Source organism: Suricata suricatta, chromosome 7 (assembly GCF_006229205.1).
Source record: "Suricata suricatta isolate VVHF042 chromosome 7, meerkat_22Aug2017_6uvM2_HiC, whole genome shotgun sequence".
Lineage (NCBI taxonomy): Eukaryota > Metazoa > Chordata > Mammalia > Carnivora > Herpestidae > Suricata > Suricata suricatta.
In genome coordinates this window covers 27,931,505-27,957,696 of record NC_043706.1, presented here as the reverse complement: position 1 = coordinate 27,957,696, position 26,192 = coordinate 27,931,505, and the positions used below count along the sequence as shown (strand labels likewise).

Sequence of the window (26,192 nt, the reverse complement as noted above, 5' to 3'; positions counted from 1 at the left end):
TGCACGCTTAGTGGGCAGGTGCAGGGAGTTTAATTTTAACATTAAGGATATCTTGGAAAATTAAGTAAAATCACAGGTCCATTGAAATATTATTCCTTTTCTGGACATTTATAACCCAACAGAAATTTGTTTCCTACCAGACTGAGGTTAAAACTATGCCATTTGAAGGTGAACTGAAGTCCAGAGGCAATTAAGTGTTTAGCTACTTCGAGACTTCTCCCCCAACTCATTCATGTTGCCATAATTAAAACTTTGGGGCAATAGCTGCGATGCCAAGGGTGCCCCCCCCCCCCGCCTTCAGTTCTACAATGTGGACAATTCCTCCGTTTTTGGTTGCAGGCTCTGCAAGTGAAGTCCCCTTCACACCAGATTCCCGCTCCTACACGTCCCCCACTTCCCGCCCTAACCACATCGCACCGATTAGCTGTTACTAGCTATCATCAACCGGCCTCCCGCAGGACCTGGCGCTGAGGCGGGGTCCCCGTTTAGCGCTTTGCCCTTTGCAGGAAACCGCCCCAAGCGAGAGTGCCGGACTCCGGTTGCCTTCGCAGCGCACAACGCGAGGAAGGAGGCAGCCGTCGCAAGAGCCGCCAGCCTGGCAGCAGCAGACCCTCCAACACACACTCCTAGCCTTGGCTCTGGGACTCTCCCCCCGCCGGGCCGCAGTCTCCGCTCACAGCGCCCCCCTAGCTTCAATCCCGCAGGCGCATCCGTGCTCGCCCAGCCCCGCCCCAGGCTCCTCCCCAGCGGGGCTTTTAAGCTTTATAAAGTTCCTCTTTCCCATCTCCGATACTTAGTTTCAACAGTTGAACTTGGGACTCACTGCTGCCCTCAGCTAGGAGTCGGGGACGAGGTAAGCGTGGGGTCGGGCAGGAGCACGAATGTGAGCCTGGCACGACAGAGAACCGGGAACGGGAGACTAGAGGTCCCGGGGTTCATCTCGAGGGCAACGCTGGGAAACCCAGTTTAAGAGGCGGAAGGGAGCATGCCCCTTGTTAGAGCTCCGATTCCCACCTCCTCTGCTCTGGGCTCGGGCCTCTGTGGGGTATCCTTGGAGGGCCAGCTGGTGCAATGCCCAAGCATTGTCCTCTTCAGTCTGTGGGTCGGCCCCGCCCAAGCCCGGGAGAGGCCACGCGCTGGACGGGATGGTATAAAGAGAGTCCGGGCTCCAGGAATGGCCAAGGCGGGGCCATAGATAGGACCCACACTGGACTACAGGCTTTCCCTGAGGGGTCACAACCCCTTACTCCCAAGACTTCTCACCCTGTGGCCCTGAAGGGCCCAAATTTACCGTGGCCTCCCGCGCATTTTTCCGTGGCTGGTGGTGGTGGAGGTGGAGCTCCAAATTTGGGCCACTTAGGGCCCCACGCTCTGCTGTCGCAACCCCATGCCCTCTGAGAACCCTCCCGGCACTCTCCCCCCCCCTCCGCTTTCCCTCGCTGGCCCCTGGGGTCCTGCTGATGCTCTGGGCGCCAAAATCTTTATCTACTTGGGTGAGCGCCTCGTCACAGGCCGGATCTCTGACGGGTGTTGCTCCCAGGAGCCACTAATCCTTGCTAGCTGCAAAGGGCTCAGGGATACTCTTGAGGCAGAGAGCGCAGATACTGGAGAAGGCCCAGGCAAGAGTTGCTGGCACTGAGCACCTGGAAAGTCCAGACTGCAGGCGTGCCCACGTGCGAGATCTTTGGCGCCCGGGGAGCTCACCAAGAGAATGTAAATGAGAGAGTGGGCAAGAGTGGTAACTAGAAATAAAGAGAGGAATGGACTGGCAAGGGTTTGGGAATGGGCAAAGGGGAGCAGGAACTAAGAGTGAGCAAGCAAACGGTGCCAAAGATTGATGGTGGCTGGATTTTGCGATATTGCACAAAGGCGAGAGTTGTGTTGCCTGGGCAGCGTTTGGCTTGTGGGATGCGTAACAAGAATTGAGAGTCCAGAAGGCGGGGTAGGAGAATGGACCACAGGGGGGTGGGGGGGCATGCTCGAGAGGCGGCAATACCGGACTCGCAAAAGGATGAGACAGGGTACCTTCTCTCAGGAGCCTTTGGCAACACCGAATTTTGTAGAGCGCGCCTAGCTGCCTCAGAGACTCCAGGGCCTCGTGGTCATCGCCAGAGAGGTTTGAAAAGGGTGTGCTGAGCCTGTCCCACGGTAACTAAAGGCTGGCCCTCTTCTCTGCAGCGCAGAGCTAGTGCAGGAAGCGGATCCTGGGCGCGTGAGGGCGACAGGCGCTCTGGGCATGAACCTGGAGGGCAGCGGCCGAGGCGGAGAGTTCGGCATGAGCTCGGTGAGCTGCGGCAACGGGAAACTCCGCCAGTGGCTAATCGACCAGATCGACAGTGGCAAGTACCCAGGGCTGGTGTGGGAGAACGAGGAGAAAAGCATCTTCCGCATCCCCTGGAAGCACGCGGGCAAGCAAGACTACAACCGCGAGGAGGACGCCGCTCTCTTCAAGGTTACCAGCACGAGGGAAGCCCAAGGGGGTGGGGGGTGGAGGGAAGGCCCCAGGAGCCTGGTGGGTCCCTAACCCAGATTCCTTGGCGAGCCTTGTAGGCACCTGAGGGTTCTCAAAAGAAAGGGGACTTCGCGGGAAGGACTGGATGGAATGAGCCCTGTGGGGCGGTCCGGGAGCATCAGGTGGCAATTGGCAGAAGCCTTAGGAGAAGGAGAGAGGCTTCAACCTTTGTAGTCTTTTTAGAAATGGGAGACCAGGTCCCAGTCTTGACCGTGTGGCATGAGCAGTACCCAGAGAGTCAGGTGGCTCCAGCAGCAGGGAAATAAATGTCTGGAGGCTCAGTCAGCGGAGAGCAGAGGTCCAAGGACTCTGATTCAAGTGTTCTTGGTGCATTTCTGTGAATTCTTTCTGTACCTCTGTACTTCTGGCTTTCTGCACCTATGTACCTCTGTACCTCCTTGCCTTCTTTGGTCAGCATGTGTCTCTCTGTCTCCTTGTTTCTTTTCTGTGAGCACCCTTCGATGTTTTTAGTCTGTCTGTTTTCCTGTCCCTTTCACTGTCTGTCTGTCTTTCTCTGTTTCAGTTTTTCTATGGAGATCTTTCCTCTGGACTTTTTTTCTTTTTCTTCTTCTTTAGTTCAATCTCTCTGGTGGGGTCTCTATCTTTTAGCTCTCTTTGGTCCTTCAATGTGTTTCTTTCTCTCTGTTTCTGTCTGACTCCCTCTTTTCAAGTCTCCAGACATTTTTCTCTAGGACTCTCTGTCTCTCTGTCTCTCTGTCTCTCTCTCTCTCTCTCCCTCCCTCCCTTCCTCTGTGTGTGTGTGTGTGTGTGTGTGTGTGTGTGTGTGTGGTGATGATTATTTTCCCCTAGAGCAGTTTACCCAGTGAAGTGTGCATCAGGGCCCAGCCCCACCACCTGCAGGCAGAACAGGCAAAGGGGACTTCCTCAGGAATTTGCTCTCAGAATACCTCAGATTGTCTGACCATTCAGATGTGCTCTGTGGGTAGCAGCTCACTCCACAGCTCTGCCCCTAGTTCTAGTGGAACTCACTTCAGATGCTGATGCGGTGGGCAAATTAGGGCCCCTTTCCAGGGACCCTCCACATCTTACCTACCTTTTACAAACACCTAGAGAATGTTCAAACACCTAGAGATGTTACCTTCATCTCAGCCATGATAAAGTCCAAGGTGAAAAGTGTATTTCCTAGAGTATACCTGGTGTCTTTTTGTCCCATGTTTTGAGCAATAGTGTAAATCTGAGGCACTTAAGCATCATTCTTTCCTTTAGAAATACAATTCTCGGGTTCTTTTTTTTTAAGATCTGCATTTTAACTTTTTCACCTCTTCTTTCCCACAAGGCTTGGGCACTATTTAAAGGAAAGTTCCGAGAAGGCATAGATAAGCCAGACCCTCCTACCTGGAAGACACGTTTACGATGTGCTTTGAACAAAAGCAATGACTTTGAGGAACTGGTTGAGAGAAGCCAGCTGGACATCTCAGACCCCTACAAAGTGTACAGGATTGTGCCTGAGGGTGCAAAAAAAGGTGGGACTTTCTGGATTGGGGGTCACAGAATTGGCAACCAGACACTTGTAATGCCTTAATTTCATTCTGAGAGTTGATTTGTCTATTTTATTTCAAATAGCCTGCCTGCCTCCTGCCTCATGCTTGATTCCAGAAGGCCCTTTGCCCAAGTTCTCAGGGCCATAAATTGAAATTCTTGTGGTATTGGTTAGGATAATTTCTCAGATTCCCACTCTACCTGTGGGTGTATGCATATGTATGTGTGTGCATCTGTGTGTGCACATGATTTTTCAGTTAGTTCTATCGGTGTAAGATATACACCAAATTTTTCAAACAAAAAATGGAAAACTTGTTTGAAGCTTTGTCTTTACTTATCAGTGTTTCATGGTTAACCATTTTGTAGAGAGGAAGCATACATATATCCACATATTGTTACTATTTTAAGTCAAAAATTTCAACTTTCAGTGTACCGTGGTCAGCTGGGATGCTTATTGAAATTCAGAATGTCTCTTTCCAAGTTTCTGACCAGTGTGTCATAGTAGAGTCCAAGAATAGCATTTTAAACAAACCATACAAATGACTTCACTTGTGGGACATCTTGCCGGTGGGGCCCTTTATGTGATAAGGTACATTCACCCACAGCATTTCATCACCTTCTCTACCTGATCTACATAAGTCAGACCTTGTAGAAATCAGTTTAATGGCCAGAACAAGTAATTGCCCATGGGGGTTGTTGGGAAAAAATGCCTTATTTGTCAACACTGTTATGCATTCTAGGAATTAAACTCTCAGGTATTTTTCTAAGATTTCACTTTTAGTTATGACAGTTCCCTTTTTTTTTTTTTTTTTTTTTTTACATTTTGCCATTTGCCTTTTGGTCAAACACATAGGAGCAAAGCAGCTCACCCTGGAGGACCCACAGATGACTGTGAGCCACCCATACACCATGACAGCTCCTTATACCTCACTCCCAGCTCAGGTATGGTGGAGAATGCAGGGCTTCTAGCAGCGGGGACTGGGTCTGGGTGAAGCCATGTGAGCCAGCTAATCTCACATAGCAGTTAAAATACACAAACAAAAACAGCAGCACTTTGTTTATGCTATTCAGTCAATCAGCCAAACCAAATCCCCAATCATTGGGTGAATGTCTCACTTTGCACCTGGTGTTACTATTAATATTGGTTTTAAGAAGAGGAGAAGTGGGTATATCTGCCTCTTGATATAGACTTCTACTACTGATTCTGAAATCTGGGAAACAGATCTGTTGTGGAAGATGAAGTTTTGGAAGCAGTGCTTTATCATGTGAAACCACAGGGCAGCTGATCTCTTCAGACTTTTCTGATGTGAATTGCACCTCTGTTTTATTCACTCTGCTGGGTAAAAGAAGGCAAATTTCCCTGCAGTATTTTGGTGCCAGGTTTAACCATATGATGAAGCCTTACATAAGTCATTACTTTATAACACTGTCTTCATTGTGCTTTTTAATTCTTTATGGCTACTTTCCACCTAGTGTGATGAGCTATTCACTCCAAAGTTTTTTGAGATGATAAAATGATTTGGCTGTCAGCCAAATAAGAGATTCTGTGAGGGGTTTCAATATAAAAGAATCTGTCACTCTTTCCCAATGCCAACCAACTGATCTTTGCCAAGCTGGTTGCTTTTCATCTCAGCTTCTCCCTCATGTTCCTTTAGCAGGTTCATAACTACATGATGCCACCCCATGACCGAAGCTGGAGGGAATACGTCCCTGATCAGCCTCACCCAGAAATCCCATATCAATGTCCTGTGACATTTGGACCCCGCAGCCACCACTGGCAAGGCCCAGCTTGTGAAAATGGTAAGGAGTGTGCTGGGCTGGTTCCTATGGCTGTGACTGACCCAGCAGAACAATCCTGGCCAAAGGGCCCTGTTCTCTCCTGATCTGTCCTTCTGAACAGTACTCCAGTCCTTTCCTCTTCTCAGAACTGCTAGTAAAGATCTCACATGCAATAGAGAGAGGGTTTTCTCTCTCCTGCGGGATGATAAGGTCCTCAGGGGAAGGAATCCAAGGTTTACTAATAATGGCCTGCTTGTGCCGGGACCTGCACCGGGAACTGCTTTACATGAGATCTTATTTACACATCACAGAGATCCATCCCAGACAGTTAAAAACTGCCTCATTTTTTTTTTGAGACAGACTCACAGAATGTAAGTAATGGACGTTACCCAGTGAAAATGAGGAGCTGGGGTTCAATTTCAGATCTCCTAACCCCAAAGGCCAGCCTTTCATTTAAGACAGAAGATGTCAGATGTCAAACTGGTTGGGTGTAATTTTTAAATTATTCGTTGAATACATTAACATTTTTCATCCTCCCTGAATAGTCCTTGGTAAAAAGTAATAGATTTTTATTTTTTAAAAATTAAAAAATAGTATTCCCTTTTGGATTGTTCCTTAATGTTGACAGGACCACATAATCTTACTGATCTGTTTCTCCCAAGCCCAAGCCCTCCCTCTGTAGGAACACCAGGAGATTATTGAGCTAGTATATTTCTCTTAACCAATAGTGTGGGTGCCCATGGAGCACCTCACTGGTTCAGTTGGTAGAGCAGGGGACTCTTGATCTTGGGGTCATGAGTTCAAGCTCTGCACTGGGGGTAGAGTTTACTTAAAAAAAAAAAACCAGTGTGCCCATTATAGTTGTTCTTGGGATTAAAAGTTATAGTACGAATGTAATGAATAAATACTCTGGGAAAAAAAACAGTCTCCAGGAGGTGACCCTGTGTTAGGGCTCAAAGAGTTTTGCTTACTCTGGATTAGATGTGGTTGGTGCCCATAGGAACTCCCCAGACATCAAAATGAGATGTCTCAGTGGAAGCACAAATTAGGTAAGAACAGAGGAAACCTCACAAAGTATACTAAATACAGCAAACTACAAGCTTTTTAAAAAAGGTTTTTATTTTTATAGTTTATTGTCAAGTTGGTTTCCATATAACACCCAGTGCTCTTACCCACAAGTGCCCTCCTCCATGACCGTCACAAGCTTTTAGGAGGTTTTAGTTAGTCATTTAAATAGAAATTCTGAGACAGGTAAATACTCAAATTCTTCTGTATGTTCTAGGAATATTTGGTTCTTCACAATACAGTCCATTTTTCTGATCATGTTCAGGTCACTCTTGGCTTTATGGGATTGACAAAGTGTTCCATCATATAAAATTTGTCTTGAGTGGCATGTTTACAAAAAAGCTCAGCATTTGATTTTATTAGCTTTTCAAGAGTAATTTGAAACAAAGGTTGTTTTTCGTACCATAGTGGAGAGGTTATCTAACATTAAACTGGTTTCTGAAATGCAGACTTATGGCTAATGCATCAGGCTCTATTGAAAAAAAAAACTCTATTTACAAGGCAATGCGTCAGACTATGCAAAAATATAGAATAGGTAGATATATTTTGAAGCATATGTGACATTAAGTGAAGTACCAACAAAATTAGGTTCTATTACATATTCTTTCTCAATAAATGTTTAGTGTGACCCAAAGCTACTAGGCTGCCAAGAGACATGGTTCAATTTTCTCCTAAACCCGGAAATAGAAAGCTAGATAAGTGTGAACTAAACAAATTTGTAAAATTTTAATTGGGCTTTTTGGCATCAGAGCTCAAGTAGACCTGAGCTCACAACTCTACTGTGAACTTGCTTTGTGAACAGGAATAAATCTTTCTGAGCCTAGGCTACCCTGTTTATCAGGGTAATTATAGAGGGATATTGGTCAAAAGGTAGAGAATTCCAATTATAAGATGAATAAGTCCTGAGGACTTACTGATCTTATAGTTAAGTATAACATGGTGACTATAAGTATACAAAATATATTTATACAATTTATATTTTGTATAAGTATACAAAATATATACAATATATAAATATATAAATAAGTATAACATGGTGACTATAGTTAACAATACTCTATTGTATTGAAAGAAGCTAAGAGAGTAGATCTGAAATATTCCTACTATACAACACACACACACACACACACACACACACACACACACACACGATGGTTATTATGTGAAGAAATGAAAGTATTAACTAACTTAAAAAAAAGAAAAAGAAAGAAAAAATTACAGAGGGATTGTTCCAAGTTTCCTTCCAAAGTTGTGAAAAGGCGCCTTCCCCTTTCAGTCTTGTTTTTTTCTGATTGGACCTCAGCTTATCTTTGTTTCTTGAAAATGCCAGTGGCCAGTTCTAGAGGGCCCTTGGCCTTTCCCTCCCAGGGTTGGTGTGCTCCTCAAGGGCTGAGTGGCCATATCCCAGGGAGAGGATCCATTCCGATGCATCAGACAGATTCTGTTTAGACATCATCTGATTCTTATTTGCAAATGCAGGTTGCCAGGTGACAGGAACCTTTTATGCTTGTGCCCCACCTGAGTCCCAGGCCCCCGGAATCCCCATAGAGCCAAGCATAAGGTCTGCTGAAGCCTTGGCGCTCTCAGGTGAGTGCAGTGTTCTGTTCTAGAGGCACCCCCAGAAGACTGGCTTCTGCTGTGACTCCACCCTCAGCTTTGGGTAGATTTGATTGGGAGGGAGGGTATCTCTGAGTACAGCCCATGGACACTGGCTTTCTTCCATCTAGAGACTCAAGCGGGTATAAACGCATATGACTCCAAATCTGTGTGAATGAGGAACATCCTTAGAAAACTTAGCACTCAGAAGCCAGCTTGCGAATCTGATGCCAATTCTAAATGCTAGTTTGAATTGAGTCATTTTAAGGTCTCCGTCTGACATCTATCTGAATTTCCAGGAACATGCAAACACCTCAGCTTTACATACGAAGAGTCCCTCTTCAGCCAACATTTTCACATTGTAGTATAATTTCTTAGAAAAATACACAAGGACTTCTCATTTTGAAAAGCTGATCATCCTTCCAGATTTAGCTGCATATAGGTCTTCCTCTTTGGCATTGAGTTCTTCCTCTGAAATTTGACATGGGTTGCAAAAAAATTGGATTAGATCTGATTTTCAAAGTTTTATTTCTAAAAGAATCCCTGCAGTTCAGAGATGTTGCCTGTTTTACTAAACATATGTGGTACGTGTATATTTATTTTTTAGTTGTTATTTATGTTTATTTTTAAATTATTTTTTAATTTTTTTTAATGTTTTAATTTGTTTTTGAGAGAGAGAAAGACAGCATGAGCAGGGGAGGGTCAGAGAGAGAGGGAGACATAGAATCCGAAGCAGGCTCCAGGCTCTGAGCTAGCTGTCAGCACAGAGCCAGATGCGGGGCTCGAACCCACAAACCGTGAGATCATGACCTGAGCCAAAGTCGGATACTTAACCAACTGAGGCTCTATTTTTTAGATAGTGTTTGGATTATTTTAAAATTGGATTTTTAATTATACTAAAAATAAATAGCTTAAGCTTCAGAGTTCTCTCCTGCCTTTGGGGCTTTTTACAAATTAGATATAGAAAATATAAAGTAAATTCTCAAGGTTTCAGGGAGTTATGGGCACCCCTCTCACTTCCAGGTTCACCATTTATTTCTTTTCAGTTCTGAAGTTCTGAATGAGGCTTGCTGCCTTTCTTCTTAGATGTTCCTAAATGAAGGAGAGGAGATGTAACTGAGCAGAAAGGCTTATGTCTGTTTTTAGAAACTTTCTAACCCTTCTCTTCAGCACCTAAGATTTGTGTGGGTGCCTGAAAAGTAGGTAATAAAATTCTATTTATATCATTGGAATCTTGTGATTTCTGATGACATTAAATGAAATGAAACCTTCCCTGAAAGTCACCTCAGATGGCCAACTCACTGTCCTCAAGGTACACTGCCTGAGCCTGCTCTCAGCTAGTGTGTTTACAGCAGCAGAAATTGAAGTGGAGAATTGAGAGAGTGATGTGGGTTGTTTAAGTCTCACAACCTGCTATTGAGGAATAAGAGGGTTTTGTGGGTTTCTTTCTTTTTGCTTTTTTCTTTTTGGTAGGTATTATACAGATTAATTATCAACCTTGAGTACACTTATTGGAGACCTGTAATTCCCATTCTTTTTTAAATCCCATACAGTCATGGGTGGGTAACTGTTGCCTTTCCATAAAGCCCTTTTGCATTTCAGTTAAGGGGCCCTTTGCAAACCTAGCTTGGTCCTTTCAGTTTCTGAAACCTTCCGAAGAAGATTCTGAAATCAGAAATTTTCATAAGTGAACTCATCTTGTTTAATGTTTCAGAAAGCAGTTATTTTCAAGGGATATTTTGAAAGTTTAGTGGGACTTTAGCCTTTGAACATTTTTCTTATTGATTCTTTTTTTCCCACATGAATTAATTTTATTATATAGGTAGTATATACATAGCATAAAAATGAATTTGAGAATTGAAAGCAAAAATGGAAAATAAAAACATCTTATTCCCATTATCCTTCCTGAAACTTCAATATACATGTGTATGTGTGTGTATGTAAGTGACATCATATTGGTATTTTAGGACAGTTTCAGATGTAAAATATTTGTTTTTTGAAACACTATTATATTCTTTTTGCTAGTAGAAATTTAACTTAGGGCTTACTTCCTCCAAAATCAAAACTGATCATCATGCTTAAAGATGAAATTTTGTTCAGTGGCACATGACTTAGTATTTTAAACCTAATTGTTGTCATGACCACTATCATCATCACCAAAACAATGACATAGAAAGTTCTTGACTGATTCTAATACAAGTTAAACATATTGTGCAGAAAACTATTGTAAGGGATGCTCCCCCTACATACAGACACACACAAATCTATGATCACATAAATTTGGAAAATGCTGAAGTTAGGTAACATTAAATAGATTTTTGCAGGATTTCTTTATTATTGGTCACTCTCTGTGATTCCAGGAGGGAGATGAGGGTATGTAACATTTCCTACACTTCTTTGACTGTGGAACTTTATACTTTTTATTTTGAGACATCAGTGTCCCACCAAATAAACATGTTCTGGTTGAATAGTTTGGTATCTGGATGGGTATCCAATGTTCCTTGGTCCCTTAGAACTGACTTTGAAATCTCTGTGTTTATAGACTGTCGACTCCACATCTGTTTGTACTACCGGGAGATCCTGGTGAAAGAGCTGACCACATCTAGTCCTGAAGGGTGTCGGATCTCCCATGGGCACACCTATGATGCCAGTAACCTGGATCAGGTCCTTTTCCCCTACCCAGAGGACAATGGCCAGAGGAAAAACATTGAGAAACTTCTGAGTCACCTGGAAAGGGGTGTGGTGCTGTGGATGGCCCCTGACGGACTTTATGCCAAAAGACTATGCCAGAGCAGAATCTACTGGGATGGGCCCCTGGCACTGTGCAGTGACCGGCCCAACAAACTGGAGAGGGACCAGACCTGCAAGCTTTTTGACACACAGCAGTTTTTAGCAGGTAATACACCAAATTAATCTGTTAGAATGGAGCATCCCACACCTGTGAGCCTAAGAGACAGAATAGAGAGGGTGACAGTGTGCCTGTCACAGTAGTTCAAACAGAAGGTCACTCCCTCACCAGACAGAGGTCTTCCTTATATTAACCCCTGAGACCAGCAAGCATGATCTGAAAATAGATTTCCTGTTTGTTCATCTCTCACCTCTGCTTCTACCACCTGCTCCTCTCCATCAGCAGAGGGGTGTGAGGAGGAGGGAGATTGCTCAAGAGCATTGTGGTTCAGGCTGATATCTTAAAATTCTGGTCTTCAACCAATAGTGACTGACTAATAAAGTTCACACTTTATTGGTAGTATGATCTCAGCAAGCATGTCTGCTGTTTCAGCTTTTTAAGTTTACTAGGAAAATCATAAAGGTTAGAAAAGTATTGTTAATGTTCTTGGTTCTGAGATGTGTTATCCTTATGCTGATGCCCTCCAGCAGGTGGGACCAAAGATAGAGTATGTGGAACTGATTTTGCAAAAGGGAAATTATGAGAAGGATTTGGGTTTTCTGTGACATGCATGTTTTAAACCATATTTTCTAAAACCAGTAAGTTTTGTTCTTCTAGTTTTGATTTCATGACAGTTAAATTAACCTTGGGCTGGCTTTTGTGAAATCACTTTTGTGAAATTATTTTTGAGGCTTCATCCAGAGTATTCATTCAGCTATCAATATGGTTGGGTGATGCCTCTTTTGGAGGGAGAAACTTGTTCCATCACCTCATTGCCACCTCTTTCTGTATCTTATCCTTAAGTTATTCTTTTATAAGTATCCCTTCTTATGTCTTTGCATTTTCATGTGCCTTTCCTTTCCCTGAATGTGCTTCTTGATTCATTAAAAAAAATATATAAAGCATGTATGTGCTTTGACACCATTGACATTTATTTAGCCTTTTGGATTTAAGTTTAATATATGTAGGCTCATCAAATTCTCTTTTAGTGCCCCAAGAAAAATATGTCCCTATATGACTAACCCTTGACTAACACATGTGACAAGAGGAAGAGAGAGAACTGAGTTTCTGGTTCTGCGAGGCAGCACCAACATGTGAAAAGCATGTGGGTCTGAACACCTCTCCCTCCCTCTGAGCTGCTCCAAGTCTGCACTGTGACTATTTTGCCCATCCTGGGGTCTCTTGTGGATGGGTGCCCAAGGAAGAGTCAAGAACCACAAGGGGGTTTCTTGTCTGTACCTCTTATGTCTGCAATGAAGTCTGAAAGAGCCCTTACATAGTTGGATCTCCTCAGAGACTGTGAATCTTGGTCTCTGAATTTGGAAGATGCCACAGGGCTAGGGCTTTAGTTTAGGTTCACTTGCTTCTGTGATTTCTCTCACCTTGTATGTTTTAGGAAGGTAGAATCCTCCCATTCTATAGGAAGGCATGATGGAGTAGCCATGAATATCCCCAGGCTGTGAATTCACTTGTCTAGAATGTAATATCTATCTGTGAGCAAGAGTTGGGTTTTTTTTTCTGTAACTAAAGGCTGTGCTTTTGCTCACTGCAACCTCTTTTCTTGAAGTATTCACTGAAATTCAAGGAAGAACCTGTGAACTTAAAAACCATAGCTGTGTAGACCAGCTTCTGCATAATCAAGGATTCCCACAGAATGTTCTCATGCTATCAAGCATTTGAGGCATGACTTTTTCAGAGAATTGTGCCAACTTGCCACTCTCATTAGCTTGTGTAGGTGTAGTCTCAGACCTCAGTAGTGTGAATGCCTCTTACACATTCTGACTAAGTCAGTTAGGTTTGATTTGAATTCTGGAAGAAAAAAAAAAGGCAGGAAGTCAAATAGTCCAGTGAGTTAGTTAGAAACTTTTCTTCAGTTGAAGAGAACAGTGGAAATCTTTGATATCTACACATTCAGGATTTGCAAATTACTAGGGACAGCCCCGAAAGGCAAAGCCTGAGGGTGCATATCTGATCAAGATGCATGAGCATACTGTTCTGCAGAAGTTGTTACAGCAACCATGTAAGTGTGTTTTCTTTTGCAGACATGATACTTAATTCTAGCAGAATGGAAAGAATAGGAGCCATTAGAGGCATAAGAGTCATCATGAATGTGGACACAGGAACATGGGCCAATTTCAGGGATTGAACACTGTTGTTCTAACAGTGCTCAGTCTCTGTTTTGAATCCTTAGGGTAGGGGTGGTGCCTTCAGGATATACATATCCACAAAAATGGGGACCCCTAGTGCTTCATCACTACCTTTCTCATTTCAAATCAATGTCTGTCCCAGAAAATGGGCAAGAAGACAGTCAGCTCAAAGTCCCACAGTTTGGGCTTAGTGCCAAGTAAGACACAGCTGCCCATAATTGGTGCTTAGTCTCTAAGAAAATATGAAGCATTTTAAGCAATGCCTGAGTCATAGAGAGGTCCCTCTCTTGGGTCAATGCTGCAAAGCAAGGTTCTTAATCTGCAGAGCATATCTCCCTTAAAGAATCAAGTGAAACCTGGAGCCCTCTCAGGAAAAGCACCACATATGAACATATACATGAAATTCTGTATCTGGAGTCTAAAAGTTAAGAACCCCACTTAGAGAAATAAAGAATACTCACTCTTATTTTAGTTTTCCAGATCAATGTTAAACTGTTGCTTCCTGCTTTAACCTCTACTGTTCAGTGATGGTTTTTGATCAGGTTTATTTTTTTTCTTGCGGGGCTTCTCCAGAGCTACAAGCATTTGCTCACCATGGCCGTCCTCTGCCAAGATTCCAGGTAACTCTGTGCTTTGGGGAAGAGTTTCCAGATCCTCAGAGGCAAAGGAAGCTCATCACTGCACACGTGAGTATTTAGTCACATTCAAATGATTGGATTTCCCTGTTTTTCATCAAGGTTAGGGTCCCAGTTAGAAAAGTCTCAAATGAAAAGTAAATGTCAAATAACATGGGAAAATTGTGAGGGAGGAAGCATGGCCCAGGGAATGGTGCAGGGAATACAGCCCAGGGACCCACATGTTTTTCCCAGGCCCTAGAGGTCTACTAATCACAAACCTGCAGACATGAGCTTCATTTGTCCCATCTTGTGTTTTGGTCATGACATTGTCTTATTTCCATTTTATAAGGATCTAAAAGGACTGGTGGTAGAAGTTGCCCTTTAAAATTCTCCATGTTTAATATTGCTTTTAAAATGCTGTCTAGTTGATCTTCACTTGATGGAGAAGCTTTTCCCAAATGGGAAACTGTTCACAGACTTATGTATCTTACAGTTTCTCCAAATGTTTTCCACATCCTCTTTTATATCTGAATTTTTAGAATTATTTAACTAGTGGAATCCAAAGGCTATATATTATTTGGAGGAGGCTAACTGTTTCAAGGAGTTTTAGACCAGACTACTGCAGTGTTCTCTATCAGAGTTTAAAACAGATTTAACTGCAGCAAGTAAATATCTTTATCATAAAAAAAGAAAAGAAAAAAGGTTTATATAGGTAAAATTTAGAATAAATTTGCCACAAGAAAGAGTTTTGAATACCTAAGATATTTTGAACCTGAAAACTTTATAGTGTTACCTACCCTTGAGAGTTATTAATGGGTCCAGACAATAAACAGTAATAGGTAAAAAAATTATAACAAATAATATAAACATTCAGGTCATATTTTAGTTCTGAGAACGTTTCTTGTTGAAAACTGAAATAATTCACCATCTAATTTTATTTTATTTTTAAAAATTTTTAATGTTTTATTTATTTTTGAGACAGAGAGAGATAGAACATGAGTGGGGCAGGGCAGAGAGAGAGGGAGACACAGAATCAGAAGCAGGCTCCAGGCTCTGAGCTGTCAGCACAGAGCCTGATGTGGGGCTCGAACCCACGAACATGAGATCATGACCTGAGCCAAAGTCAGACACTTAACCAACTGAGCCACCCAGGCACCCCACCATCTAATTTTAAACACGCAGACCTCCCTCTTGATTGTAAAATAAAAAACCAGCCAACTAACAAAAATATAGTCTTTATGTACTTTAGAGCTTTAGAGCTTTTTCATGAATTCTCTCCAGTAATTGATATAATAATTTATATCTTGTTAACACCAGACTAAATAAACTTGGGGTTGATAAATAGCATTTCAGTAGTTGGTGAAAAACTCCTGTAACTGTCTTATTTTAAAGGGTTTTTGTATGCACTAGCTTTCCTCTGAGTCAGGCAGTAATAGGTTCCTCAGGCAAGGGTCCCTGGAAGTTGTCTGGTATGGAAAAGAAGAGTGGGTCTGTGTATACCTAGGAGTTCATACTCCTTTTTGCTATTAATTTATTTTAGGTATTTCATATGAATTATGCTTAAGTTTCTATATCTCAAATGACATTAAGGCTCAATTTAATGACTCAATTTATTGACAAATTCTTATTTTCTTAGATGGTGTAAATTAAGGAAATGCTGAAAGGTGAATTTTTTTAGTGAATATGAACCACACAAGTAGCCAAATTAGATGAATTGGGGGTTAATTAACCTCTCTTTCCCCATAATAGCAGTGCTGTTGTTTGATTTTGCTCTTTTTGTTTTCCTTTATTTTAGGTTTAGAGATATACAGATAATGTAGGTCATTTAGGCCTTGTAAATTGCTCAGGATTTATACCTTCATCCCTGTCAAACTGTGGTCATGGAAAAACTCATTAGCCTACCTTATCCTGAATTATCTCAAACTTCATCACCTCAAATTTTCTTTTAATTCAGCCATATTACCTGATTTTCTTAGACTTAGTTAAATATAAATTTTAAGTGGCTATCTATTGATTTAAAAGTATCATGTTTGATTTTAACTTTAGTCAAAACCAAGAATGAGTTAGAAACTGTTTAAAGGTTAATACATGTAAGGACAAAAAAAATTACTTCTTAGAATATTTTGATGTGTGTAGCACCTACTTTTGGATTTAACTTTGCCATCCCTTCAGATACTGAGTTATTTAATGATGAGCCAGTTATACGATGTTAAAAAGAATATTTTAATAATTTTTTAAAATCTCTTTTTAAAGGTTGAACCTCTATTAGCCAGACAACTATATTATTTTGCTCAGCAGAACAGTGGACATTTCCTGAGGGGCTATGATTTACCTGAGCACATTAGCAGTCCAGAGGATTATCACAGATCTATTCGCCACTCCTCCATTCAAGAATGAAAACCATCAAGACAAGTGATTTTGTTTCATTTAAATATCTGACTTCAACAGGAACAGCAGATTGAACTCCCTCTTTTTCTTTTGAGAAACTTGGAAATTGGGGCTTCAGTTCAACACTTCAGGAGAATCTCAACAAGAATGAGTGTAAAAAACAGCTCCATCTAAATGACAGATGAGCTTATTCCAAAAGGAAGGACAGTCTTCAGGGTCTTCCGTACACTGCCATCTTTGATGATTACTGTGAAAATTGGCCAAAGAAGGTGTTTACATTTACTTAAATGATATCTTTAATTTGATGTGGATTATTTCTTGCCTTAAAACGGAGAAAACTTGTCTTTCATTATTTACCACTAATTAGAAGGATAAAAGCACTTAAGTGCTGTATTATTTCTCAGGGAAGTAATATCTAAATTTGAGGTGACTCTGCCTACAAAAGAAATATATTAATGCACATAGGTGATGTTGCTCTTGTAGAAAATGCTTGCTAATAGAAAGAAACAGAATCATTGACTGAGGTTGGACCATGGGCCTCCAGCTTTGGGGTGGCTCATCACTCTACCTGGCCTGGGTCTTGCTCCATGACAGGCTTCCCTGCCCTGTCTCACATTGTCCCCCATTTGCTCTCCTTTGTTGAGTGCCCCTGGAAGCCACTTAATATTTTTTGGAACCAAAAAGCATTAGTGCTACACTCGATTAGTACATTTTTGTCTGTTCTACAATCTCATAATGACTGGTTAAGGCATTTTTTGTCATTTTTTCTATCATTCTATAGAAATTGTTGCTAAAACTTTTTTTTTCTTTAAAGAAGAAAAAATATCAGCAACCCAAATACTAAAGATATATTTTTGAAACTCGGTGACATTTCCCCTCTTATCCTGTTTGTTTTGTTTGGCTATCAGTTAGTTATCCATGACAACACTAAAGAGGAGGAGCCGATGCTTTTCAATTTGTAAACTCTGTTAGGAAAGATGATGACAGGATTTCACTGATTGCATAACTGCAGACTCAGTGGGCTGTTTTTGCTTATTTTGTATATTATATGCTTCCTCATGCCAATATGGTTTGACAGGGCCTTTACTTGCTTAAGTAAACCTGATCACTTCCTTGTTGATTGTTTTGGAAAAGTACAGATGTTTAGACTGTGATGCTGGCAACTGATATTTTTATCATACTACAAAAAAATTGCTATTATTTTCAGGCTCAGCAAAGATTTGATAGTTCTCAAATATATCCACTCTTATTCTAACCTATATTTTTTTATCACTCAACACACTGTATCCCTTGCATTAGACAGATTATATATAGCCTTTATCCTGTTTAGTAAGCAATGAAGCATTGGAATGTTATTTTTTTAACTTTTAAAAAGAGTTTTTAATGATAACATATGACATATTAACTATGGAAAATGTAAGCAGCATAGACAGGAAAAAATGAAGCACATCCTCCTTCTTTATCAAAGCCCAAATCCTGCTCCCTTGAAATATCCACAAGAAGAATTTGACATATTCTTCCAAAACACTTCACTTCTCTATAGATATGCATCAGCTCAAAAAAAAAACAAAACCCTCATAGGATCACCTTGCAACCACTTTTATGCAGTGCTCTTTTAACCTAACAGTATGGGTTTACCTCACTCTTTTTAGAGGCATTGTCATCATAGAACTCCACCACCATGCAGTCAGTAGCATAGTTTAAGGAATTTCATCAACTGCTAAGAATGAATACACGTGGACAGCAGCTTATATTTCATGAATTGCAGTAATTTATACATCTTATAGATGCAAAATATTTTAGGGTATATTATCCTAAGGGCGAATTCAAAACAAAATTAGGAACTGCTATGACAGAGGCCCAAGTATGTGGCCCTCTTCCCAGAAGAATATTTAACTCCATCCCTACATATCAGAGAAGATCTATGATGTCAGTCCCAGGGATGTTTTGTCTTCTGAATTCTCCAAGAAGATGCTTCATTTCAAATGCTGTCATGAATTCTTTACTGTCTTTTTTTTTTCCATTCTGTATTTCTTTAATCTTAAGCTACTTTAACACTGGAGTTGAATTTTCTGGGAAATACTTTTGGCTTGGACACCTTCCCCTTTCTTATCTTTACTCTCATCTACATTGACTTTTTTTTATTAATTTGGAGGAATCCAGAGTGGGCACTAGTGAATGAATTATGAAATAATCAGGGTGAAGAATCCTGACAGCTGTCTCAGGACTTTGAAAATGAATAGTTGCCTGTTTCCCTAACTTAATAAAGTGGGATTAGCAAAGTAGAATTTAGTTTATTTTCAGTAGAAGATACTATAGAAGAGTTTAGGCATTTACTATGCTAAAAAGCTTTGGATGGCAAAGTTAAATTTGCCATATTCTAATGGCTTATTTCTTGTTCTTTGGATTTAGTAGAATTGGGCAGTAGTGATGTCTTTTGGAACACTATAGAGAACTAGGGTGACCAACCCATTTAAAACCCAAACCTTAGAACCCCCTCAGTTGTGGGCAAAACAGGACAGGTAATCACCCTAATAGAGAACCCAGCAAGACTATTGCATTTGAGTAAGGAAGACACTGTTCATTGGAAAATAAAATTTAAAATTCTGCATGGAATGAACAGCAGGACAAAACGGTTATCACTAAAGCACAGATATGCCTAGGTTCATGTTTAGAAAAAGGCACACACTGGGCTAGGTTATAAACAAGGTTTTCTTTGCATGTCACTGTGTATAAACCTCAGAGTTGGACAACTCTGGTACAGGGTCTGGCATGGGCTTTTGCTTGAGAAGCTGAGCAACAGGTGGACATGCAACCCAAGAGAATCCTTGCTTCTGTGTTGGCTGTACCAGTGAACATCAATGCTTTTTTCTATCAGTTATTTTTAGCAAAAATTCTTTTAGTTCAACCCCCCTCTTATTTCTCTCTTATCACATCGCTCCCTTTTCTCTAGGTGAATGTTTTTTGGAAGTGGTGAGCTTCCTTAAGGTCCATATTTTTAAGATATATTTCCCTAGTTTATAATTGACTGGCATCTATTTAAATGTTGCATTAGGGCTATCCTACCATATGTATTGTTCTGCAATTTAATTTTTTTCATAGCCCCATCTTTGAGATTGATCCGTGTCAGTGTAGGTGGGTCTCATCCATTTCTTGTTAACTGGTGGTAAATAGCTTGTCACATGATTGCAGTGAAGGTCAATTTTCCTGGTATTTATTTTCACTGCTTTTAGGAAAGCCTGTATGTGAAATGTAGTTGAAGTGAAGGAGGAGAAAGAGGAGATGTGAAAGAGAAAAGAAAAGCCAGCAGGCCAATCCTCCTCCAATATAAACTCATATTTTGTTTCAGACTCTTTGAGATGGAAGAAACCTATTGGGTATCAGGGCTCATTTTGCTGCACTCCATCTGTAAAAGTGGATAGGACCAAGCAGCCCCCTTGACTTCAATCCAAAGTTATGCTGGTTTCATCTTGCTGCTAGGCCTCCCAGGCAAGGGTGTCTGGAGAACTAGGTAGATCATCTCATGGACAATTGTTGTACATAATATGCATAAATTTTATTATAAAGACTTTTTAAAAAAGTAATGTGAGCTGTGTGTGTTATTTTTTAAATTTTTTAAATAGTTTATCGTCAAATTGGTTTCTTGATAGCTTTTAAAATACTTCCTCCTTTTGTTGTGCTCTTTCAGAGAGGCTGCTGCAGCAGCCTGCTTCCTTCCTGGTTGTCATATGCATCCAGAAAATCAGATCTCAAAATGCTCAGCTTGTTTTAAAAATATAGCAAAACTTGTCCCCACATAGGGCCATTTCTCCAGCTCACAGAAACACATCTAAGGAGAGTATTGAATAATCCTTTCCCTCTTCTCCCTTGTGTATTAAAAGGTCTTGTAGACTCAAGGAAATAGTTAATGTTTCCTTTTATATTCATTGCTTCTTTGATTTTTTTCATTGTAGTTAAAGGGGAGGGGATGTAGGTTAACCAGCATCCGGAATGTGAAATATAACATAGAACTGTAGAAAAAGAACCTATTAACTGCTTACAAGTCTAGTGGGAACACTAGAGAAACAGGGCTGCAGCCTGTGGTGTTAAAAGCCTTGCAGTCAAAGATTTTGTGGAATTGTCAAAAAATGTTTGTAATCTGCATCTAGAAGCCACAGAATATTAGCTTAGAATGATTCTGAAAGTTTCTAAGTGGTAATCAAATAGGGCTAATGGAAGTATAAACTATCATACTGCTTTTGGGGGCCCTATCTGCTCAACAAATATGGATGAACTTGAGTCAATAATATATAAGCAGGATTTTTTTCAAATAATGTATCAACTCTTTATGTCTAAAAAAGACTTTCAAAGGGATTTTGAGCCCTTGAACTTATTTTTAAGTAATTTTACACATCCCTTAGGTACCAGTGATTATAAACCTTTCTTTATACTAGTGCAAATTTGACTATATTGGGTGCAGTTTTCTTAAAGCAAGTTTTATCTTGATAAATACATAATTTTATATAAAGTATACGGGAAGTGTTTATCAATGTGAGAAAAACATCATCAAGTTCTACATCATCTCTTTGGAAAGACACTCCTAGGGTCATAATATCTCTTGCCACACACCCCCCCACCCCCAGGACAGTCTATACCTAAATTTACTCATGTAGATAAATCTCTTCTGAATTAGTAAAGAATTATGAATTCTAGGGTGTTATAGGTATCAAAAAACCCTTTCAGTGACCCAGGGGTCACTGCTAGGTTCCTGCTAGGTTGGCAATATGTTGGCAGATGGCCATCTTTAGCTATTTCCTCTGCCATTTTTGTTTAGCCCACCTGTCTGCCATAGCTATTATAAAGTTCATTTTATCCCTGTCCTTAAATGACTGTTCAAAAGTTTGGACTCCATAGAGTTCAATTATGAACATTTTATTATTCTTCAAAAGCTGCCCTTTGTGTTTTAAAGGGTCTAGTAGTTTCTCTACTTTAGGCAAATTACAATCTCATTTCCCCCCTATTTTTCATAGGCCTGGGCTTGATGGTAGCTTTAAGGAGAATCAATCATTCCAGAAAATATAACTTCCTTTGCCTTTTCTTCCCTCTCCTCTTGAGTGAGGTTTCCATAGCAATCTTTATCTGGAAGAAAATTAACAAATGCATCTGAAACCTCCACCTTTATTTCTTGTCACACCCCCCCGCCCCCGCTTTCTGATTTCACACTCCAATTCTGCTGGACTATTACAATGCCCAATAGTACCTCTTTTCTCTCTTGGAAGACTTCTCCTGCCTAACTTTTTTTACTCTGCTAAGTCTTAGCCATGACATTTTCTCTTTCTGGAAACACTTCTTCATTTCTTATGACCAGGTCAGGAGGCTTTCTTATTTGTACCTTCTGTTTGGATCTGTAAAGGATCATGTTGTTGGAGTATTGAACAAAGTACCCCTCTATGTACACTTCCTCTCCCCTCTGCCTACTCCCAAGCAATTAGGCCATCACTGTTGCAGAGGAGAAAGAAACTAACTTGGCTGTCTGTTCCTGGCATTTGTCTTCTAAAGATACTGTTTCTGGAGGGGAAATAGGACTCAGGAAGCTGGGAATTTAAGAAAGATAAACTTTTTCACCTTTTCTGATCTCCCACCCCAGGGTAGAGAAAGATGCTCAGAGCATCAAAGAAGAATGAGAACAAATGAATGTATAGAATTCAGCAGCTCCCAGACAAAGAATAACAAAACCATAATGAGATACCACCTCACACCTGTCATAATGGCTAAGAATAACAACTCAAGAAACAACAGATGTTGGAGAGGATGTGGAGAAAGGGGAACACTTTTGCACTGTTGATGGGAATGCACACTGGTGCAGCTACCCTGGAAAACAATATGGGGGTTCCTCAAAAAATTAAAAATAGAACTACATTACTATGACCCATGAATTGCAATCCTAGGTATTTATTCATAGGATACAAAAATGCTGATTCAAAGGACACATGCACTCCAATGTTTATAGCAGCACAATCAACAATAGCCAAATTATGGAAAGAGCCCAAATGTCCATCAACTGATGAATGGATAGAGAAGATGTGGTATATATATATATATATATATATATATATATATATATATATATATAATGGAATATTACTTGCAATGAAAGAAAAAATGAAATCTTGCCATTTGTAACCACTTGGATGGATCTAGAGGGTATTATGCTAAGTAAAAAAAATCAATCAGAAAAAAACAGATAGGTGATTTCACTCATATGGAATTTGAAAAATACAGCAGATGAATATAAGGGAAGGGAAGGAGAAATAAGATTAAAAAAGAGAGGGAGGCAAACCATAAGAGACTCTTAAATACAGAGAAGAAACTGAGTGTTGCTAGAGGTAAAGTGAAGGGGGATGGGTTAAATGGGTGATGGGCATTACGGAGGGCACTATTTTGGGACAAGCAACAGATGTTATATGTAAGAGATGTATCACAGGCTCTTCTCCTGAAACCAAGACTACACTGTATATTAGGATTAATTTGAATTTAAATAATAATAAAAAATATCCACTACCTCTTTAAAAATTAAGAGCCTTTAGGGGATAAGTAAACCTGAGAAAAGTCTGTTGAAAAGAATAGCACAGGTTATGGAAAGGCAGAAGGGAAGGACTGAAGGAGAACTTCATGGTAACCTGTTTGGGCCAGTGACCATCAGACTGGATGGTGGGCATCCCAAGATATGTTTGAGTGGAGACCACACTGAGGACCAGACCGCCTGCTCCTCTTTCTCCCCCTACCACCTCCCTGAGCCCTAAAGAAACAGTGCCAAATTTAGTGTCAACTCAAGAGATACAAAGTGAATTGAGATTGTGTTTTCATTATCTTTGTGGAATAAGAAGTAGAATGAAAATTATATTGTTAAAGAAAACATGGATTATATTTCTTAAAATCTTTCACTATAGACTTAGATTTGTATTTTCTATGTCTATAGTACAACACTGACTATTCTTTATTGTAATTACCTATTTATTAATTTTTCTTTCCTAACATAAACTCCTTGAAGATAGAAGCTTGGTTTAACTATTGTATACCCAGTACTTGGAGGAGCATCTGACACTTAGTAGGTACCAGATGCATAAACTCACATGGATCTGTCCAACAGTGTCCAAAGGGGTATTAGCTAAATGATGGGCCATCTATAGAATGAAATATTTTGTAACCACTTAAAAATTTGTATGGCATACAAGTATTTTATGACCTGGATAAACGTTTGTTACTTTGTTAAGTGAAAAGACAGCAGGATTCAAAACAAATGTGATAGATTTTTTAAGTGGTGGAGTGATAGCAATTTTTAATTTTCTTGTGTGGTTCTTTTATATTTTCCAGAATTTCTTCAGTGATCACTTATTTTATTATCAGAAAGAAAAGCACAAAAGTTTATGTTTCCTTCTAAGCTTGTATGTTTCTTTAAACATGTGTGTGTATTTCCTTTCTTACCCATTGCATTTCCAGAACAGGAGTGGACCTTTTCTATCACAGGAAGCTCCTTCCTGGCTGTGGAGGAGGGAAAAGGAGAGAACTCTTTCTTCCCTGCTTATCTCTGGGGTTCTTTTTCTTATTTTCCCTTAGATGCCCTTTCTCTCCCTCTCATCATCTCTCAAAGATGAATGGCATGTCCCTCCCAGCTATCATATTGAAGATGAGCACTGTCTTGGCTTCCTAGAAGTGGCTATAGCCCTCTTTCACCCCCATCCCCCACCCTCCCTAGGGAGCCTTCCCTCTATCATACCCTATCTTCTTTTACTCCTCTAAGCTCCAAACTTTGCCTTTGGCACCACTGTTTCCTTTCATGTGAATGGCAACACTTGGGGTTGCTTGAAAATAGGAAGGAAAATATCACTTTATTCATTCACTCATGCATTAATTCATTCAGTCATTCATTTCAGTATAGTTAGTTACAGTGTTATGTTTCAGGTGTACAATATAAAGTGTTAACAATTCTATACATTTCTCAACACTCATCAAGGTAAGTATATTTTAAATCCTCTGTATCTATTTCACCCATTCCCTCCCAGCCCCCTCTACCAACCTCTGGCAACCACCAGTTTGTTCTCTGGATTTAAGAGTCTAGTTTTTTATTTGTGTGGTTTTTTTCTTTGTTTGGTCATTTATTTTGTTTATTAAATTCTACATATGAGTAAAATATTATGGTATTTGTCTTTCTGGAACTTATTTCACTTAGCATTATACCCTCTAGGTCCATCCATGTTGTTGCAAGTGGCAAGATTACATTTTTTAGGGTTGAATAATATTCCATTATGTTCCAATATATATGATATATATATTCCAGTATGTATATCACATCTCCTTTATCCATTTACCTATCTTATCTATGGACATTTGAATTGCTTCCATATCATGGCTAATATAATGTAATTGATGCTAGAATATACATACATGTGCATATATCACTTCAAATTTATCTTTTTGTGTTCTTTGGGTAGATATCCACAGTGAAATTATTGGATGATATGGCAATTCCATTTTTAATATTTTGAAGAAATTCCATACTGTTCCACAGTGGCTGCACAATTTGCCTTACCACCAATAGTGCACCAGTATTCCTTTTTCTCCCCATCCTCACCAACAGTTGTTATTTCTTGTGTTTTTGGTTTTAGCCATTCTGAGAGATGCAAAATTATATCTCATTGTGGATTTAATTTGCATTTCCCTGATGGCTGGTGATATTGAGCATCTTTTCATGAGTCTATTAGCCATGTATATATTCTTCTTGGAAAAATCTCTATTCAGGTCCTCTTCCCATTTTTTAAAGTTTATTCATTTATTTTGAAAGAGAGAGAGAGAGAAAGAGGGAGAAAGAGAGAGACCAGGGGAAGAGAAGAGAAAGAAGGAGAGAGAGAATCCTAAGTAGGCCCCATGCTGTTAGTGTGGAGTCCTATTTGGCGCTCAATCTCATGCCCCATGAGATCATGACCTGAGCTAAAATCAAGAGTCTATTGCTTAACCAGCTGGCCACCCAGATGCCCCTCCTCTGCCCAGTTTTATTTGGAATATTTGTTTTGTTGGTTTTGAATTGCGTATGTTTTTAAATATATTTTGATATTAATCTTTTATCAGATATATCATTTGCAAATATCTTTTTTAAAGTTTTTTTTTAACTTATATTAGAGAGAGAGCAAGGGAGAGAGGCAGAGAGACAGAGAGTATCTCAAGAAGGCTCCATGCCTAGCCCAGAGTCTGACACAGGGCTTGATCTAATGATCCTGGGATTACACCTGAGCTGAAATCATGAGTCAGACTCTCAAGAAACTGAGCCACCCTGACAACCCGCAAATATCTTCTCATTCAGTAGATTGCCTTTTTGTTTTGTTGATGGTTTCCTTTGCTATGCAAAATCTTTTTATTTTGGTGTAGTCCCAATAGTTTAATTTTGCTTTTGTTTCTCTTGTTAGAAGTTGATATATATATAATGGCCAAATACACAAAACGCAAAATGCACCATTTTCAAGTGTACATTTCAGTGTTATTAAGTACATTCACACTGTTGTACAACCACCACCACAGAACTCTTTCATCTTATGAAACTGAAACTCTGCACTCATTAAACATTCACTCCTTTCCCACCTCCCTCCAGCCTCTGGTAACCCCTATTCTACTTTCTGTCTCTATGAATTTGACTACCCTAGGTACCTCATATAAGAGAAATCATACAA

The 26,192-nt window shown here is 40.2% G+C and overlaps 1 protein-coding gene across 3 annotated transcripts; it reads left to right on the top strand.

Moving 5' to 3' along the window:
- Nucleotides 1-786: 786 nt before the first annotated feature.
- Nucleotides 787-20,075, top strand: IRF4 (interferon regulatory factor 4). 3 transcript variants are annotated; one of them, XM_029944481.1, is made up of 9 exons: nt 787-853; nt 2,179-2,452; nt 3,810-3,996; nt 4,866-4,954; nt 5,671-5,812; nt 8,336-8,443; nt 10,995-11,348; nt 14,060-14,172; nt 16,357-20,075. In XM_029944481.1, exons 2-9 carry the CDS (start codon nt 2,237-2,239, stop codon nt 16,498-16,500), a joined length of 1,353 nt encoding a protein of 450 aa, XP_029800341.1. In that variant the 5' UTR covers nt 787-853; nt 2,179-2,236; the 3' UTR covers nt 16,501-20,075. The 3 variants fall into 3 exon arrangements, with proteins under 3 accessions (XP_029800341.1, XP_029800340.1, XP_029800342.1); XM_029944480.1 differs by having other exon boundaries at nt 5,668-5,812; XM_029944482.1 differs by lacking the exon at nt 8,336-8,443 and having other exon boundaries at nt 5,668-5,812.
- The last annotated feature ends 6,117 nt before the right edge of the window (nt 20,076-26,192 follow it).

Coding starts and splice junctions, on each gene's coding strand:
- IRF4 (XM_029944480.1), top strand. CDS start 2,237: ATGAACCTGGAGGGCAGCGGCCGAGGCGGAGAGTTCGGCATGAGCTCG. Junction 3,997..4,865: donor GCCTGAGGGTGCAAAAAAAG/GTGGGACTTTCT, acceptor TCAAACACATAG/GAGCAAAGCAGCTCACCCTG. Junction 14,173..16,356: donor GGAAGCTCATCACTGCACAC/GTGAGTATTTAG, acceptor CTCTTTTTAAAG/GTTGAACCTCTATTAGCCAG.